This window comes from Panthera tigris, chromosome A1, assembly GCF_018350195.1.
Source record: "Panthera tigris isolate Pti1 chromosome A1, P.tigris_Pti1_mat1.1, whole genome shotgun sequence".
NCBI lineage: Eukaryota > Metazoa > Chordata > Mammalia > Carnivora > Felidae > Panthera > Panthera tigris.
Window position 1 is genome coordinate 19,848,635 of NC_056660.1, and position 16,097 is coordinate 19,864,731.

The following is a 16,097-nucleotide window of genomic DNA, read 5'->3' on the forward strand; positions in this document are numbered from 1 at the left end:
TTTCCTCTGTGAAGTGAGAGGTGATGTATGCTCCTGAGTGGGAGGCAGGGGTTGGGAAAGTCCGAGATGTTAAGAGAGCGGAGAAGGTTAGAATGATCTTTTGTGGGAGAGGGAGGAAATGTTGTAATAAGATTGCTGGGTCCTGTTTCTCCACTAGTGCTCATCATTCCAAATGCACATCTAGAGCAAGCAGATAGAGTCGGCAGATTTGGGGTTTTGCCTGGCAGGGAGGACAACAGAATGAGAGAATTTAGGACATTGGTAAAAAGTAATGCATATGGGATATAAGTTGGATAGACAAGAAAGAGGAATCTAGAAGGTAGGATCTGCTCACTGGGAGGGAGAAAGTGGAGGAGATGCTGAAGTAAGAGTCTGGCTGAGTTACAGAGCCGACAGCAGGAGTCCTGCAAAGATAAGGGTTATGCTCCTCTGCCCGTGAATTTGTGTTTGATTTGACAGCCAAACAAGGTGAGACATTAAAGAATTGAGGCCATGTTCTTGGCAGGTGATCTGCTTAGACACTGAAGTCCCATGCAGCAGTAATTCTTAAACTTTAATGTGTCATTGCATCACCAGGGGATCTAGTTAAACTGCAGATTCTGAATTCATTGTTTAGGGCAGGGCTCAAGGTGAACATGTCTAGCCAGCTTTCTGATGGTGCTAACACTGCTTGTATTAGACCACATTTTGAGTAGTAATGATCTAGGATAATGCCCAAGGGACATCAGGGTGGGAGGAAGACTGTGAGCCAGGTATGACCAGAGAGGTGTGCCTTAGAGATCAGTAAAGACAGTGATAGGAGAGAGAGGATGAGTGTAGTGGCCTCTACTTCCTCCCTCCCATTTATCAGAGCAAGAGTGTTATACGAGTGCAGGGAGAAAGTAACTTGAAGTGGCCCTGGAAGGTGAAGGAATCGGTGACTGTACCTCCTTATTTTAAGTCCATGGAGAGTGTTTGAGAGAAAGCAGTCTCTAACTCCAAGTCTGAAAAGAAGAGCAGTTTCTTTGTCAGAGAGCTGCGTTTCAGTTAAAGCGGGAGTCGTTACAGAGAATATTTAGGAAAATTTGCAAATCATGGATGGGGATTTAGGAGGGAGTCAGAAGTTTGAGGGCTTTTGGTGGGCATGAGTTTACTTTTGGACGATAAATGAGGGAAGTAGAGATGACTTCAGCGGGTGTCCTGGAGGTTTGGTGAGCAGTCAGGGAACTTACAGTTCAGCTGCTTTCTGTGGGGGGCAAGTGTTTGCAAGCTTTTTTAAGTCCAGTAATCTGATGAACTGCAGTGGGCACCAGGCTGTGGGCACTGTTCTGCGTTGCTCAACTAAAGACTGGATGAGTGGTTATAAGAAAAGAGTGTACTGTAAAGTGACCTGTCTGACAGTGGGTTCCCAGCAGAATATTGAACACTTTGGACTCCCTGTGTTTACTTTGCCTCTAAATGATAGTAGACTGTATAAGGCAGAGGTAAGTTGGAATGAGTTAGGACTCTCTAAGGAAAGGGTAACCCTGATAATCTTGGTCATATATGTTCCCCTAAAGCATTCGAAATCTGCTTGTTCAATAAAATTGCCATAGAATAAAGCAGAGAACTAAAAGTTGTGTGAAATTGGCTTTTATTTTTTTTCCTAAGGGCAAAAATGTTACAGATTTTGTAAATACTGTAAATGTTTCACATTGAAACCCACCATCTCTTTGGCAAATCTTAAGAACCGTATCATATTATTTGTTAATTTGCATCCATCAAGGAGATTAGTTGTGATTTGCTGTAATATTATTTGTTGCTTTTTTCTTACTGGGTGCTTTGAAGTTGGCTCATGTCAATTTTTTCTTCTTATCTTTGTTTTTAGTTTCGGAAGCCACTAATGATTCGACAATAGATGATGTGGTTGAAAATCATGTTGCAGACCAACTTTCATCAGATATTACACCAAATGCTATGGATACTGAATTTTCAACTTCTTCTCCAGCCAGTTTACTGGAACGACCAACCAATCATACAGAGGCGCTTGGTCATGACCATTTAGGAACTAATGACCTCACTGTTGGTGGATATTTAGAAAATCACGAGGAGCCAAGAGATAAAGAACAATGTCCTGAAGAGAATATACCAGCATCTTCACTCAACAAAGGAAAGAAATTGATGCATTGCAGAAGCCATGAAGAGGTCAACACTGAACTAAAAGCACAAATAATGAAAGAGATCCGAAAGCCAGGAAGAAGTATGTATAATTAGAGGCAAACCCCATATTTGATATCTGTGTGGGCTCAAAAAAAAAAAAAAATTAATTAGAAGCATATACCTGATTCTCGATCAGTTTTGAACAGCATTTGAGCTATGTAAGATTTGATCTTTATTCAGCCTACAAACACTAAATGTCTGTTATATCCAAAGTAGTATGGTGTAGATATGGTAAGCAGGAGGGACTGAGAGCAGAGCTTGAAGAACACACAGACAAATTACACATAGTTCCTACTATGACAGGAACCATTTGATCTTTATTCAGCCTACAAACACTAAATGTCTGTTATATCCAAAGTAGTATGGTGTAGATATGGTAAGCAGGAGGGACTGAGAGCAGAGCTTGAAGAACACACAGACAAATTACACATAGTTCCTACTATGACAGGAACCTGTAGTCTTGAGTATTCTAAACAGCAACTGGAATTTAATGTAGCAGCAGACCCCCAAAAGTGTAGCAAATATTAAATAGTTTCATCTCTGTAGAGTTCCTGACATAGTGTCTACCACTGTGTTTAAGGGTTAAACTATGATGGTGAGCAGGGATGTGTTTAGGCCAAAACCCTAAAGTTATAAAAGCAATCTATGAAATGAATATAAAAGAACTTTGGCATAAAATTTCAGTATTATGACATCCATTCAAAGATGTTGACAGATTGACGGACCATGTGCTTTAATGGAACACCCATGGGTGGTTCAAAAGTGGGTAAGACAGCCCTTGCCATTTAGGAGTTTATAGTCCTTGGCAGAATTTTAGGTGAAAACTTGAAACTGAACTAGCACTCTTAACCATTTTTTCTGTCTCCATATGCCCCTCCCCATCTTGTTAACTGTAGTTGAGAATTTAAATTATAAGTATGCAATTTTATAAAGGCTACTTGCTGCTGCTTTTTCAGTGGCCAGTACCAAAAGCTAGTCACGTACTTTCTAAGCTTTATGTTTGATATCTTAATGGGAACTTTTACCAAAACTTCTGTGTTTACCAAGTTATTTTATCTTGATTGATATATGATGAAATATGTGTATTAATGAGTGGTAGAATATTTTGGTTTGGTTTAGCATATCTTGATACCGTAAACTGCAGCAGAAAAATATTGAATAAGAGTGCATAGAAAAGCCACTAATTTTTTTCTTTGCTTCTCTTGTTTTAAGAATATGAAAGAATCTTCACTTTACTGAAGCATGTGCAAGGCAGTTTACAAACAAGACTAATATTTTTGCAAAATGTCATTAAAGAAGCATCAAGGTAAATAATCTGTTGTACATTATGAAATGATTATGAAATGAGTCCCCAGTTTACAGTCAGTGTTGTAACAGTTGTAACTGTTGTAACAGTATCTGTACTTGTGGTGTTATGCATGCATATGACACAGCCATGTGTGTCCTCCTCCTCCTCCTCCTCCTCCTCCTCTGTTTTAGTTTATTGAAAGAAATTCACTTAAAAAATAGCCACACACAAATTCTTCACCAATTATGGACCTTTTCTCCCTGTAGATTATAGATACTTGCATAATTCTCATTGATCCTACTCTGTGCCTTTTTGGGGTCTTTATATTTTATAGCCTTCAGCTTTTCTCCTTTGTATATTTGGACTACAGTTGATATTAATCAGTGATTAGAAATAACCTTGGAAGACAATATTTGAATGCTGTTCATTTGTATGTGGGAAAACATGTAATTAAGGGGAGCAGAGTTGGACAAATGGGCCTTATTCTGATTGCTTCAGTAGCCCAGGATTATGTACTTTAGTACAAGGAATGTGGATCAAGATTATAAATGGTAACTATGAAGTGCAGTTAACTGGAAAGCATGGTTGTATGAGTAGTGAGTACACAAGACTTTTTCTTTGAAGACTTCTTTAGTATTGTGAGAAAACTTAGGGTTATCTCCTCTGACCTTTCAAATATACACAGCCTTTAAAAGTCCTCCAGTTTCTTCCATGCTACTCATAAAGGCATTTTTAGATAGAGCAGTTACTTTTTTTTTGTTTGTTTGGGGTTTTTTTGGAGTAGCTAGAGCATACACCACTTTGAGGGTTCAAAATAAGGCAGTAACTTTTCATGTTACTTATTTTGAGTATTTAATCTATTCTTTATGTAACATTCTGTCAGCTCAAACTTCATCATGGATTTAGCTATATTCCTGGTGGCCTGCGCTCTCTACTAACACCTTTTAGAGAGTTGTGTAATATTATGGTGGCTATTCATATTAATTTACAAGTAGAGAGGAAGTGGATATAGATTGGACAGTGTTTTTGGATATTCTAAAAAGCATCAGCAGTATTAATAACTTACGTAGACGAATGCAATTTTAGTCTACTATATTAGTGAAGAAAATTTTAAATTGCCACTTGAACTTTCAGTGTTTGCTATATTATCCTATACTGCAGATGTCTAATTATCCTTGATTTGTTAGCTTTCAAACTGTAATAGTAGAACACCAGGGTTTTTAAACGTTACTATCCAACTGTCATTTCTTCTTCCCTTTTGTGGGGATTATATTCATACTTTGTTCACATTCTTTCAACATACAACTTTTAAAGAGCATAGGAATTAGGGGCACTTGGGTGGCTCAGTCAGTTAAGCGTCCGACTTCGGCTCAGGTCTTGATCTCGCGGTTCGTGAGTTTGAGCCCTGCGTCAGGCTCTGTGCTGACAGAGCCTGGAACCTGCTTCGGATTCTGTGTCTCTCCTTCTCTCTCTGCCCCTCCCCAGCTTGTTCTCGCTCTCTCTCTCTCTCTCTCTCTCTCTCAAAAATAAACAAACATTAAAAAAAAAAATTAAAGAGCATAAGAAGCTATTGGAATCATTGCTTTAGGAGTCCAAATTTTGTTGGAATATTTGTAACCCTTGTAAATGTTAGGGTTTTTTTTCTTTTTGGTTGTGGAACAAATATCTGACTTCCATTGTACCTGGGCCTGGATTATTTGTTTTAGGAACAAACTGCAATTCTGCACTGATAAAATAATTTACTTATTATCTTCCAGTGGATTTTATATATCATAAAGTTGTTGTTTTTCATTTTCATTTTACTTTGAAAAATCTTCCCAAGGCAGTTTCTGTCTTTAAAAAAAGCATTATACTGATCTATATCCATTAAAAAGAAATTGAGAGTGCTATCACTTATTTTTTTATACAGGTTTAAAAAGCGAATGCTAATAGAACAACTGGAGAACTTCTTGGATGAAATTCATCGACGAGCCAATCAGATCAACCATATTAATAGCAATTAAAAGAAAACAGAATGTGGCCACTTATTTCACTATCTTCTCCAAATACAAAGTAAATACAAGACTGTTGTGATCTTGAATTCATTTTTTGACATGCATTGTTGGCTATTTGAAATACTAAGAGCAAGTCTACAGATCCTTTTTCCATCATTTTACAGTGACCTTTTCTTCATTTTGGTTTATTTTTGTAATGTGAAAAATATCACTCTAAAACACATTTTTATTTAACAAACTAAAAATATTCCTCCAAATCTCTTGCTTGTCATTGACTCTTGCGTGTCAATTTCCCTCAGGTTCTATTTTCTTAAACCAACCTTTAAAATTGTCACCTCTGTTAAGGTTGAACTTTGCCAAAAAAAAAAATAATAAAAAGTTACTTTGTAATTTTTGGGGAAAAAAGCACATACATTAAAACTAGGTAATGTTTTGTATATACAGTTATTTTGGATATATTATTGTAAGTTGTACAAATGTATTTTGAAGAATATTTAAGAAAAGCACTTTTGTTATTCCATCAATAAATGCTCTATTTTACTCTTGTGTGGTTTAGGAAATAATCACATTTAAAGTAATCATTTAAAACCATCTTAAGGATAATGGAATTTTAAAGGCCTTGCTTTTTAAGCATTGGACAAATACACCACTTGAAGCTCATATTTGTTAAAGCTAACTGTAATTATCTGTTACATAATCTGCATTGTCTTTTTACTCTATGTTCTTAGGTTTTGTTGGCTACACCAACATGCTCCCATTTCTGCCTAGATAGTAGAAAAGACGGTATCTGTGGCAAATAGGCAGACACTTTAAAAGCTGTTTAAAACGCAGACAGCTTTGGCATTAGTGGTTTGCTTACTCCCCTTCCACGTCTTTTTCCGTTCTCGCTAGGGTTGTGGGTGGCACTAAGTTGGAGCTGCCAGTGAGGGAGGGGTCAGTTTGGGGCACACCGCATAGTCTGAAATGGCCAGCCTTTAGCAGCTCGATGCCATGCTCACAGAAGGCCCACAACAAATTGGGAGTTCAAAGGGGATCTCTCTGTTTTCCTCTGCTGTTCTTACACTTAAACTCTTCATTTTGTGTAGAAGCTAAATGGAAAGGAAACATTTAAGATGACTTTGCTCATTTTGTATTCCCCCTGAAATACCCAGAAGGAAAACCCAACACTATTCATTGTCCACTCTCAGTCCAACACGACCTCAGATGTCTTCACTGAGGACGTTGACCCTGTGACCAGACTCCTCACTCACCTTTCATAGATCACTGCTGTGCCTTGTAGTGCTTTTGGGGTAACCAATAGAAGAGAAGGTTAAAATACATTTAGATTAAGAGAGGGCAAAATAAATTTATAAAATCATAGTAAAATTGATGGAATTTTAGTTTCATAATATTTGAAAATCACATACCCTTATCTTTTTACACTTTCGCGGAACATTTTTAAAATTTCAGGGGTATAGCAGAATGCAATTGTAACTTTTTATGAAGAAAAGCATAGTTGACAGTGGAGAACATGCTTGAGATCTCTTAATTTAGTCTAGGGGATTTGAAACGCTCCCAATACTGAAGACAAATCCTGTCAAGAAAAAGAAGCATTTAATGTAACGTTACATAGTATTTTCATATGCAACTCTTTAAACCTTTTTTACCTCTACAAAATACCTTTAAAGCAGGATATCATTTAATAGATGGAATTGTCAAGGTAATTACCTGCAGTCACTGCTAAATTCAGGAGCTACACAAAATCCAGAATATATTGTCTGGATTTAATTGTCTTAAATGATGTATATTTAGATTCTGAGATTAATAGAAGGGATTACAAGTCATTCGAATAAAAGTTCATACTTAACAAGAATATTTAGGAAAGGGATTCAGCCTATTCTGATGTTTTGCAGCTTTCCTTATCAGGAAGTTCTTATTTCCATTTTATAGATTGCTCCTGAGGTGATCATCTTTAAACCCTTCACCTTGATTACATTCTGGGGATGAATCTGGGAAGAGCAGTTTGTTCAGTCTCCTCTTTCTGTCCTTAATCTCTCTGTCACCATACTCGATAGCCTCATCCAAAACCTAGTCCTAAGGTTTGAAGCTAATCAAAACTCAAGCTTAATATCCCATCTCGAAGGTTTTTTACATTTTAAGAAACTGGGCATATTAGTTAAATTAGTGAAATACTATAGAATTCTTGTAAGCAACGGGGGGTTGAATTTAAGGGGAATATCCTGTCTTTTTTGGCCCTCTAGGTCACTGGGTGACTTTAGGCTGGACAAATGATACTCTCTAACAGTTTAATCTTGAGATGATCGTTTTTCTTAACGTTCCCGTATGTGTCCCATTTGTCAATGGATTCATTATTTGCCCTTATCAGTAAGATGTGTCAATTTGGTGTACTGAAGGCTGAGACTGATTGCTATCTCTTCGCCACCCCTCTCCCCAGGAGAGTAGTCACTGTGCCGTGTGTGGTGTGGGCGAGTACCTCCCAGAAAGAGGTAAATAAATTCACAAAGACTATATTCAGATGTGCGGCGGATTACGGAACTGGTTTTGGATTAGCCTTTTATGTTCATGTGTTTACTGAGGCAGTTCTGAAAACTCCTGTCATCGAAACAGTGGTGTGTCCTTCACTAGTGCAGAGGTTTTACGTCATTGTTACGCAGCTGAATTCCAAAAGGGATCTCGGTCTCTTTAACTGTCATCAACTTGTATTGGCTATCAGCTTTTGACAATGACCTTCCTATTTGCATTTAGTCCTGTCTCTGTTTCTTGAGGGAGTAGAGCCTGTCACTTTTTTCATCTTTCATTTTTTGGACATGTATCCTTTCTAAGAGAGGGCTCTCTGTTGCCTGTTCTGAGTGATAAGTGACAATTTCATCTAATAAACATGGGGATGCAATGATCATGGTGAAATCCTAGGAGGATATATTCTGTTGATGGACTTTTTCTCCCCAAAGAATCCCCCAATAGATTATTTCCTAGTGAATGATTATCTTCATCCTTTTTGTCACAAAAGTGTTCCTTTGATTTCCAGCACAAGTTACAGCAGTATGCAAATGATTCTCAGATAAAATGATGTTGACAGTATTTCCTTAACAATTTGTGTAAAACTTATGCGTAATTTTCATTATTCTAACTTTTGACTTTTTTTTCTCTCCATAAATAAAAATAATGCCTGATGTTTAGTTAAAGTAGATCCACTTTTGCTTGATTTTGTTAGTCTTGTTCCATCCTATTTCTTTTTAACACATTGTTTCGACTTGCCAACAACTCTTTACTGAGAATCTCTTTTCCTTCCTAGGCTGATAAATAATGGGGAGGGGGGAGGGGGAAACACGGAGAGGAATACTTAGAATCCTTTTTCATCGCTGAAATGAGAGGAGCTCCGCTTGTCCCTCTGATGTGCTGAGGCTTTGCCTGGTCCATACCATTTCTGGCTTAAGATGAAGTTGTATAGTGGAACTAAGAAGTACTTGGGCAAACACTTGATTTTTGTGTAATTTCGGCCAGCTTGAGAAAGACCAACAGAAAAACTATAGAAATCTAGGTGCATTCACTAGAATACTGGGGTTGCTGAGTCAAAAGACTCCTTGGACACACTAGTGCCCTGAAGGAGCTATCTTTTGTCCTACAGTGATGAGAAAGTGAGGCAACAATGGGGGCGGGGGTGGGGGGGGTGGGAGTCCAGATGAATCACTTACATTACTTTCATGATCTTTCTGAATCTTCCCCAGCAGTAGAAACCTGAATTTTTAAAAATCCACATCAACAAACAAATGAGCCGAAAAGCCAAAAACCACACGGAGGGTATTAGTTTCCTTTGTAGTTAAGAAATGTTCCCCTTTCTCAGGATACGCGACAAGAAACTGGGAAGCTTCTGAAGCACCGTAGAAACTAGCTAGAAGGAATGCTTGTCTTAGGCTGCAGTGGACAAACGGGCGCTTGTTGCTAGAGAGATGCTGATAAATATTTAATATATCTGAATGGTGTCAAGAAATCCTGTCATACCTGTGTTGGGTTCTCTCAGGAAAAAGAAGAATGGCCGATCTGCTTTAAAAAAAGGAATCCGAGACCTTTTCAGTAACAACAGAGCTGCAGGAGGGAAAGAATAGGAGACTATTGCATTTTTTATTCATTTGAGGGAAGTCACTATTAAAATTGGAGCCGAAGTCAGTTATATCCCTTGATTTCTGAAGAAATCGGAACATCCTAATGTATTTGTGTAGTGTCATGATGGGGTACAAATGGGAAAATTAAAGAGAAAAGATGCCACTTAGCAACCCTGTGTCCCATTTTCAAAATGCTCCATGGAATAAATTCCTTCCTGAAGGTGATTTTCAGAATGACTTCATTCCTTGTTTATGGGGATGATGCTACAAATCCTTTTCAAACTGGATTTCTCTTCTCTCACCATTTTTCAAACCCTTTGTGTTAACCTTCCTTTTTAAAAACTGCTATACCACGTATACCACATCCGGACTTGGGGTTTTGAGTGGCAAAGTTTAGAAATGTGAAGATTGAACCGGATAAACCTAACAAAGGCATAGAAGGGCAAGAGGTATGACTTGAGCACTGCTGACCCCTTGATGAACATACCGGTGGCTGTAGACGCCTTGCTGCCTTCCTCGGAAACCTCAATCTTGGCTTTGTGGATCGCTTCAGAAACATAAAAGCCATCTTGGCCTAATCCCAAGAAATAAAAATGTGAATTGCTTATTTCCATTTTTAATGCATTTGGCTTAAGGATTTGAGCGTACTTTTAAAGAACGTACTTAATGACAGTCTCATGCTGCTTACGATAGCTAGGGAGGGATTTGTTTGGAAAATTCTGAAGCTGCGATTTTTTATGTAACTTTCAAAACCTCAGATTTGGTGAGTTTAATAAATAACCCCTCCCAAATTAATATTTAGAGCTGGGCCCTGTTTTTTCAATGTTAATTTTCCCAAGTAACTTGTAGTTCATACTGAAATCCTCAGCCAGTATTTTCACCAGAGGATGTGTCAAAATGCAGATTCTGGAGTCCAAGAATCCTTTTTCAGCCAGCTTCTGAGATGGTCTCCCTTGAATGCTTTCTTGGACTGCATTTTCAGAGCCACTTTTAAATGACAGTTACAGGTTTGTACTATGGGCCTTAAAAGGCATAACTCAGTGTATTAAAAATGTGTCTCAAGCTGCATTCTATATACTGAGGTATATCAGTTATGCAATTAACTTGCATGGGCTAGCATCTGGAAAGATAATGAGAGGTCAGAACTATAATAGTTGTGTGCTATCAACTTCAAAGATGTAAGCTTAGCAAATAGGAATAGGAGTGATTAAGTTGGAGGAACTGACAGGTTTTTGTAATTTAACCATTAATCATTTTTAAACAGCTCTCCACAGTGAAATGGTACTTGACGACATAATATTGAAGGAAAGTAAGAACCTTTAGAACTAGAAGAAACTTCAGAAGTCAGTTATACCAACCCTTTCATTTGAGAATGAGCTGTTAAGTGATCTGAAGTCATGCACTTGATAGAAGTAGAACTTGGGCATTTGCAGGTTTTCTGACCGTGCAGCACCCATTTCTACCCCACCCCTCCACACAAACAATGCCACCTTTCAAAAAGTGTATTCTAGTCACCTCTCGCATGCCACTGGAAAGGGGTCTGTGGCATGAGCCTTAAAATAGTCATTTCAATATACATGCTGTATTTAGAGAGAGCTGTGTTTCATCTTAGACTAGTTAAATTGTCTTGCATTTTTCATGCACATACAAGGAGAAGCAAATGAATGTCGTGAGAGCATAAAACCAGCCGAGTGTAGGATATGCAGCAGGTTCATCCATCTTCTAAATAAGGTATACCCAGGAAATTGTGAGTTGGCTGTATTTGTTGTAAGAAACAGTTATTTTCCAGCATCATTGAAGGGGACCAGACAAGGGCCAGAGGAAGGGAAAAATCAATGGAAACATTGATCTGGTATCATTTGTCCTAAAACCAGTAAAGAATCTGATTTATTTAGATTTATTTAGAGACCTAGTTGGTCTCTAGGATCTGTAGGATCTTTTAGAAAGTAAATTTATCTCTAATTAATTGTCTCTCTCATTCGTTGAATGAACAAATGCAGTGCCAGAGTTAGAATTCTGTGGATGAAAAAAAAATGGTTCTTTGATGGTCATGAGGTTTTACTAATCTGTGATTTCATGACTATGGTATGGTGTCTGAACATTTAAAATAAGTGTTAATGAAGTTAGCAGAAGTTCACTGTGAAACTCTGTATCAGCTAAAATGTAGTAAATGTGGTTGTGTTAGAGACCAGGCACCTTGACGCAGTGTGAAAAATGGGACCAACTGGTATGAGTGAGTCTTTGGTTAGATAGATTTGGCTATTACAATTTCTGGACACTGCAGTCAAGGAGCTTCATTTAAAGAGCTTTTCTCCATCACACTACAGGAGTGGCCCGATAATTGACGGTTACATGTTGGCACAGCCAAGAGCCGTGGCCTGTCTTGCCCCAGCATCCACACCTCTCTTAAATTATATCTCTGGTAAGACTTAACATTTCAGAAGACCAACATTTGTGATCAAAAGAAGAATTCAGGAGTCATCTGTAGGTTTGCGTTTTTCTTCTTGTGTGATCTTGTATTACAGATCCCTATTTGCTTGCTTTTGTCAAGTAGCTACTGAAATGTTATGCAACTAATGAAGTCAACCTAGAAGAATCCAAGCACGGAGGAATCTTCCTACTTTGGGCTCGTCTTTTCCTGTTGGCATTGTTGGCAGTTGCTTTGTGCCGTTGAGGATCATACAACCTGTTTTCCCCAAATTTGTTCCCAGATTGTTTATAGGTGCTATTCTATAAAAAGGGTTCCATGATGAATTAAGATGGGAAATGCAGGTTGAATAGTTTCGTGCTTTTGTTTTTACTAGTGGACTTCTTAGAGCTGATTATTTGCTATTGTTTGTAGTGAATCTCTGCAGGAAGACTGTAATATGTAGTGTTTAACCATAGAAAGACCCACACCATCCCCTGTCTCTAAATTGACCAGATTAGCATTCTGGGAAAGTGTAGCCCCTATAAACCATTTGCTCCTATATTACATTTCATTATCCAAAGCAAAGTAGTAAGATTCTTCCTACCCTTCCTCCTGGCATACTCTCCACTCTTCCATAATATTGTCAAGTGTTTATGTCAACCTTTCTTTTTAGATTGTTAGCTTCTAGAAGGCAGAAGCTATTTTATCAGTTTTAAACCTTTTTTACTTCACCTAACATAATAATGCTTGGTACATCTATGTGTTCAGTAAACGTTGGATGAGTGAATAATAGACACTCCTCATGTTGTACATTTGTTTCATTTCTCCATAAAACAGCTGCCTTAATATTCTTTAATCTGATTTCACCTGTAAGGAAATGTTGGTTGGTATCTATAAAATCATAGGGGTACAGTAGAGAATAGGTCTTTGGCAAGTTTCACCCAAACAAGTGTTTCAGTGTTCGTAGAGACCATCATTCTTTGTTCGTAGAGACCTCTTTCCCCTTTGTTCGTAGAGACCATCATTCTTTGTGTGTGGTTGATCAGTCTCAAAAGGCTTAAGAGTCTTCTTCATAATGACATTGTGTAAACACAAGACTTGGAAAATGTAAACCAATATCCCAACATTTGATCCTCAGCTTCTCATAATGTAGGATAAACATCATTTGCTGTGTTATTTGCCTTTCCAATTATTATTACTTACTATTGACAAATTTAGTGCTTTAAAAAAGTTATTACCAGAATTTCCTTCTAGTTTATCTTTCTCCTCTTTTTATTGCTTAGTTGTAAAATATGGAATGTGTCTGTAAAATATGGAATGTAAAATATGGAATAGCACTGAGCCCAGGATATAGAGAGAGATTACTAAAAAGAATCTAAAATGGCCCCTGAAGCCAGGATGTGGTTTGTTGCTTTCTCTGTTCTCCTCTTGCCCACTTCTCTTGCCACCCTAGCTTTATTGGATTATAACTGATATAACATGTAAGTTTAAGGTGCACAATGTGATGATTTGATATATGTATATACTGCAAAATGATTACCACAATAAGATTAGTTAACACATTCATTGCCTCACATAGTTACAATTTTTTTTGCGTGTATTAAATTGTAAGATCTATTGTCTTTGCAACTTTCAAATAGACAGTACAGTATCGTTGACTATAGTCACCATGCTGTACATTACATCCCTAGAACTTATAACTGGGAGTTCGTACCCTTTGACCACCTTCACTCAACTCCCCAACTCCCCCGCTCCTTGCCTCTGGCAGCCATCAATCTACTCTGTGTTTCTATGAGGTTTGATTTTGGTTTAGGTTCCACATGTAAGTGATATTATATAGTGTTTTTCTTTCTGTATGATTTATTTCACTTAGCATAATGCCCTCAAGGTTTTTCTATGTTGTTGCCAGTAGCAGGATTTCCTTCTTTTTTATGGCTACATACTATTCCATCAAAATATATATACCACAGCTTCTTTATCCATTCATCCGTTGATGGACGCTTAGGTTTTTTTCTGTATCTTGGCTATTGCAAATAATGCTGCTGTGAACACGAGGGTGCAGTTATCTCTTTGACAGTGATTTAATTTCCTTTGAATACATACTCAGAAGTAGAACTGCTGGATCATGTGGTAGTTCTATTTTTATTTTTTGAGGAACCTCCATAGTGCTTTCCATAGTGGTTGGACTGATTTACATTCCCCTCAATAGTGCACAAGGGTTCCTTTTTCTGTATCCTTGCCAGTATTTGTTATTTTTTGTCTTTTTGATAATAGCCATTCTAACAGGTATGAGGTGATATCTCACTGTAGTTTTGATTTGCATTTCCCTGATGATTAGCGATATTCATCATATTTCCATGTGCCTGTTGGCCATTTGAATAATCTTATTGGGAAAAACGTTCGTTCAGATACTCTGTCCCATTTAAAAATCAGATTGTTATTATTTGCAATTAAGTTGTGTGAGTTCCCTATATATTTTAGATATTAATCTTTTAGATATGTGGTTTATAAATATTTTCTCCCATTCTGTAGGTTGCCTTTTCATTTTGTTAGTTGTTTCTTTTGCTCTGAAGATGCTTTTAGTTTGATGTAGTCCCACTTGTTTATAGCTTTTGTTGCTTATACTTTTGGTGTCCGATCCAACAAATCGTGGCCAAGACCAATTTCAAGGAACTTTTCTCCTATGTTTTCTTCTAGGAGTTTTATGGTTTCAGACATTTAAGTCTCTAATCCATTTTGAGTTAATTTTTGTGAATGTTATAAAATAGGGGTCCAGTTTTATTCTTTTGCATCTGAATATCCGGTTTTCCCAGCACCCTTTATTGAAAAGACTATCTTTTCTCCATTGAGTAATCTTGGCTTCCTTGTCAAATATTAGTTGACTGTATATACATAGATTTAGTTCTGGGGTCTTGATTCTGTCCCATTTCCCTATGTGTCTGTTTTTATGCCAGTACCTTACTGTTTTGATTACTATATATTCATAATACAGTTTGAACTCAGGAAGTGTGATCCCTTTAGCTTTGTTTTTTTCTCAGGATTGCTTTGGATATTTGGGGATTTTTTTGGTTCCATATGAATTTTAGAGGTTTTTTTTTTTTTTCTATTTCTGTGGAAAATGTCATTGGCATTGGCATTTTGATAGGGAGTGCATTGAATCTGAGGATTGATTTGGGTAGAATAGACCCTTTAACAATATTAATTTTTCTAATCCATGAACACAGGATATTTTTCCATTTATTTGTATATTTTTCAATTTCTTTCATCAGTGTGCTGTGGTTTTCAATGTAGAGATAGTTCACCTCCCTTGGTTAAGTTTGTTCCTAAGTATTTTAATGTTTCTGATGCAACTATCAATGAAACGGAATTGTTTTCTTTATTTCTCTTTCAGGTACTTCATTGTTAGTGTAAAGAAACACAACTGATACTTGCATGTTCATTTTGTATCCTGCAGCTTTACTGAATTCATTGATTTATTGTAATTATGTGCCACTATTACAATATTAGAGAATCTAATTTTGACTATATATTTACCATTACCAATAATTTTTATATATTCATACATTTTTACAACATTAATTAGCATCCTTTTATTTCAACTTGAAGAATGTCCTTTAGCATATCTTGTAAGGCGGGTCTAGTGGTGATAAACTCCCTTAGTTTTTGTTGGTTTGGAAAACTTTATCTTTGCTTCACTTGTGAAGGACAACTTTGCCAGGTATACTATTCTTGGTTGACAGGGTTGGTTTTTTTTTTCCCCCTCCAAAATTTTGTATATGTCATTCCACTATATCCTGGCCTGTAGTTTCTGTTGAGAAATCCATTGGTCATCTTATGTGGGTTCTCTTGTATGTAACTTGTTTCTTCTCTCTTGCGGCTTTTAAAGTTCTTTGACTTTCAACAATTTAATTATAATGTGTCTTGGTGTAGCCTTTTTTGGGTTCAACCTATTGGGATTCCTTGGGCATTATGAATCTGGAACCCCTTTTCATCTCCCCATGTTTGGAAAGCTTTCAGCCATTACTGCTTTAAGTAGTTTCTCTTTTTTACCCCTCATTTTTTGGAATTCTCATTATGAGTATATGTTTTTTTCTGTGGAGTCCCCAATTCCTATAGGCTTTCTTCAC

The 16,097-nt window shown here is 37.2% G+C and overlaps 2 protein-coding genes across 3 annotated transcripts in view; one reads left to right on the plus strand and one right to left on the minus strand.

Moving 5' to 3' along the window:
- Positions 1–6,120, plus strand: part of INTS6 (integrator complex subunit 6) — an 89,032-nt gene extending 82,912 nt beyond the window's left edge. For both annotated transcript variants that reach the window (XM_042962910.1, XM_042962965.1), the window contains exons 17-19: positions 1,847–2,218; positions 3,391–3,484; positions 5,376–6,120. In XM_042962910.1, the coding sequence (XP_042818844.1) occupies positions 1,847–2,218; positions 3,391–3,484; positions 5,376–5,469 (560 nt within the window). In that variant the 3' untranslated portion in view covers positions 5,470–6,120. The remainder of the gene's footprint in view (positions 1–1,846; positions 2,219–3,390; positions 3,485–5,375) is intronic.
- Positions 6,121–9,203: 3,083 nt separating this feature from the next.
- SERPINE3 (serpin family E member 3) overlaps positions 9,204–16,097 on the minus strand; it is a 38,046-nt gene continuing 31,152 nt past the window's right edge. Inside the window, 3 exon segments of the mRNA XM_015544553.2 lie at positions 9,204–9,419; positions 9,422–9,543; positions 10,048–10,134. Coding sequence (XP_015400039.2) covers positions 9,204–9,419; positions 9,422–9,543; positions 10,048–10,134 — 425 coding nt within the window.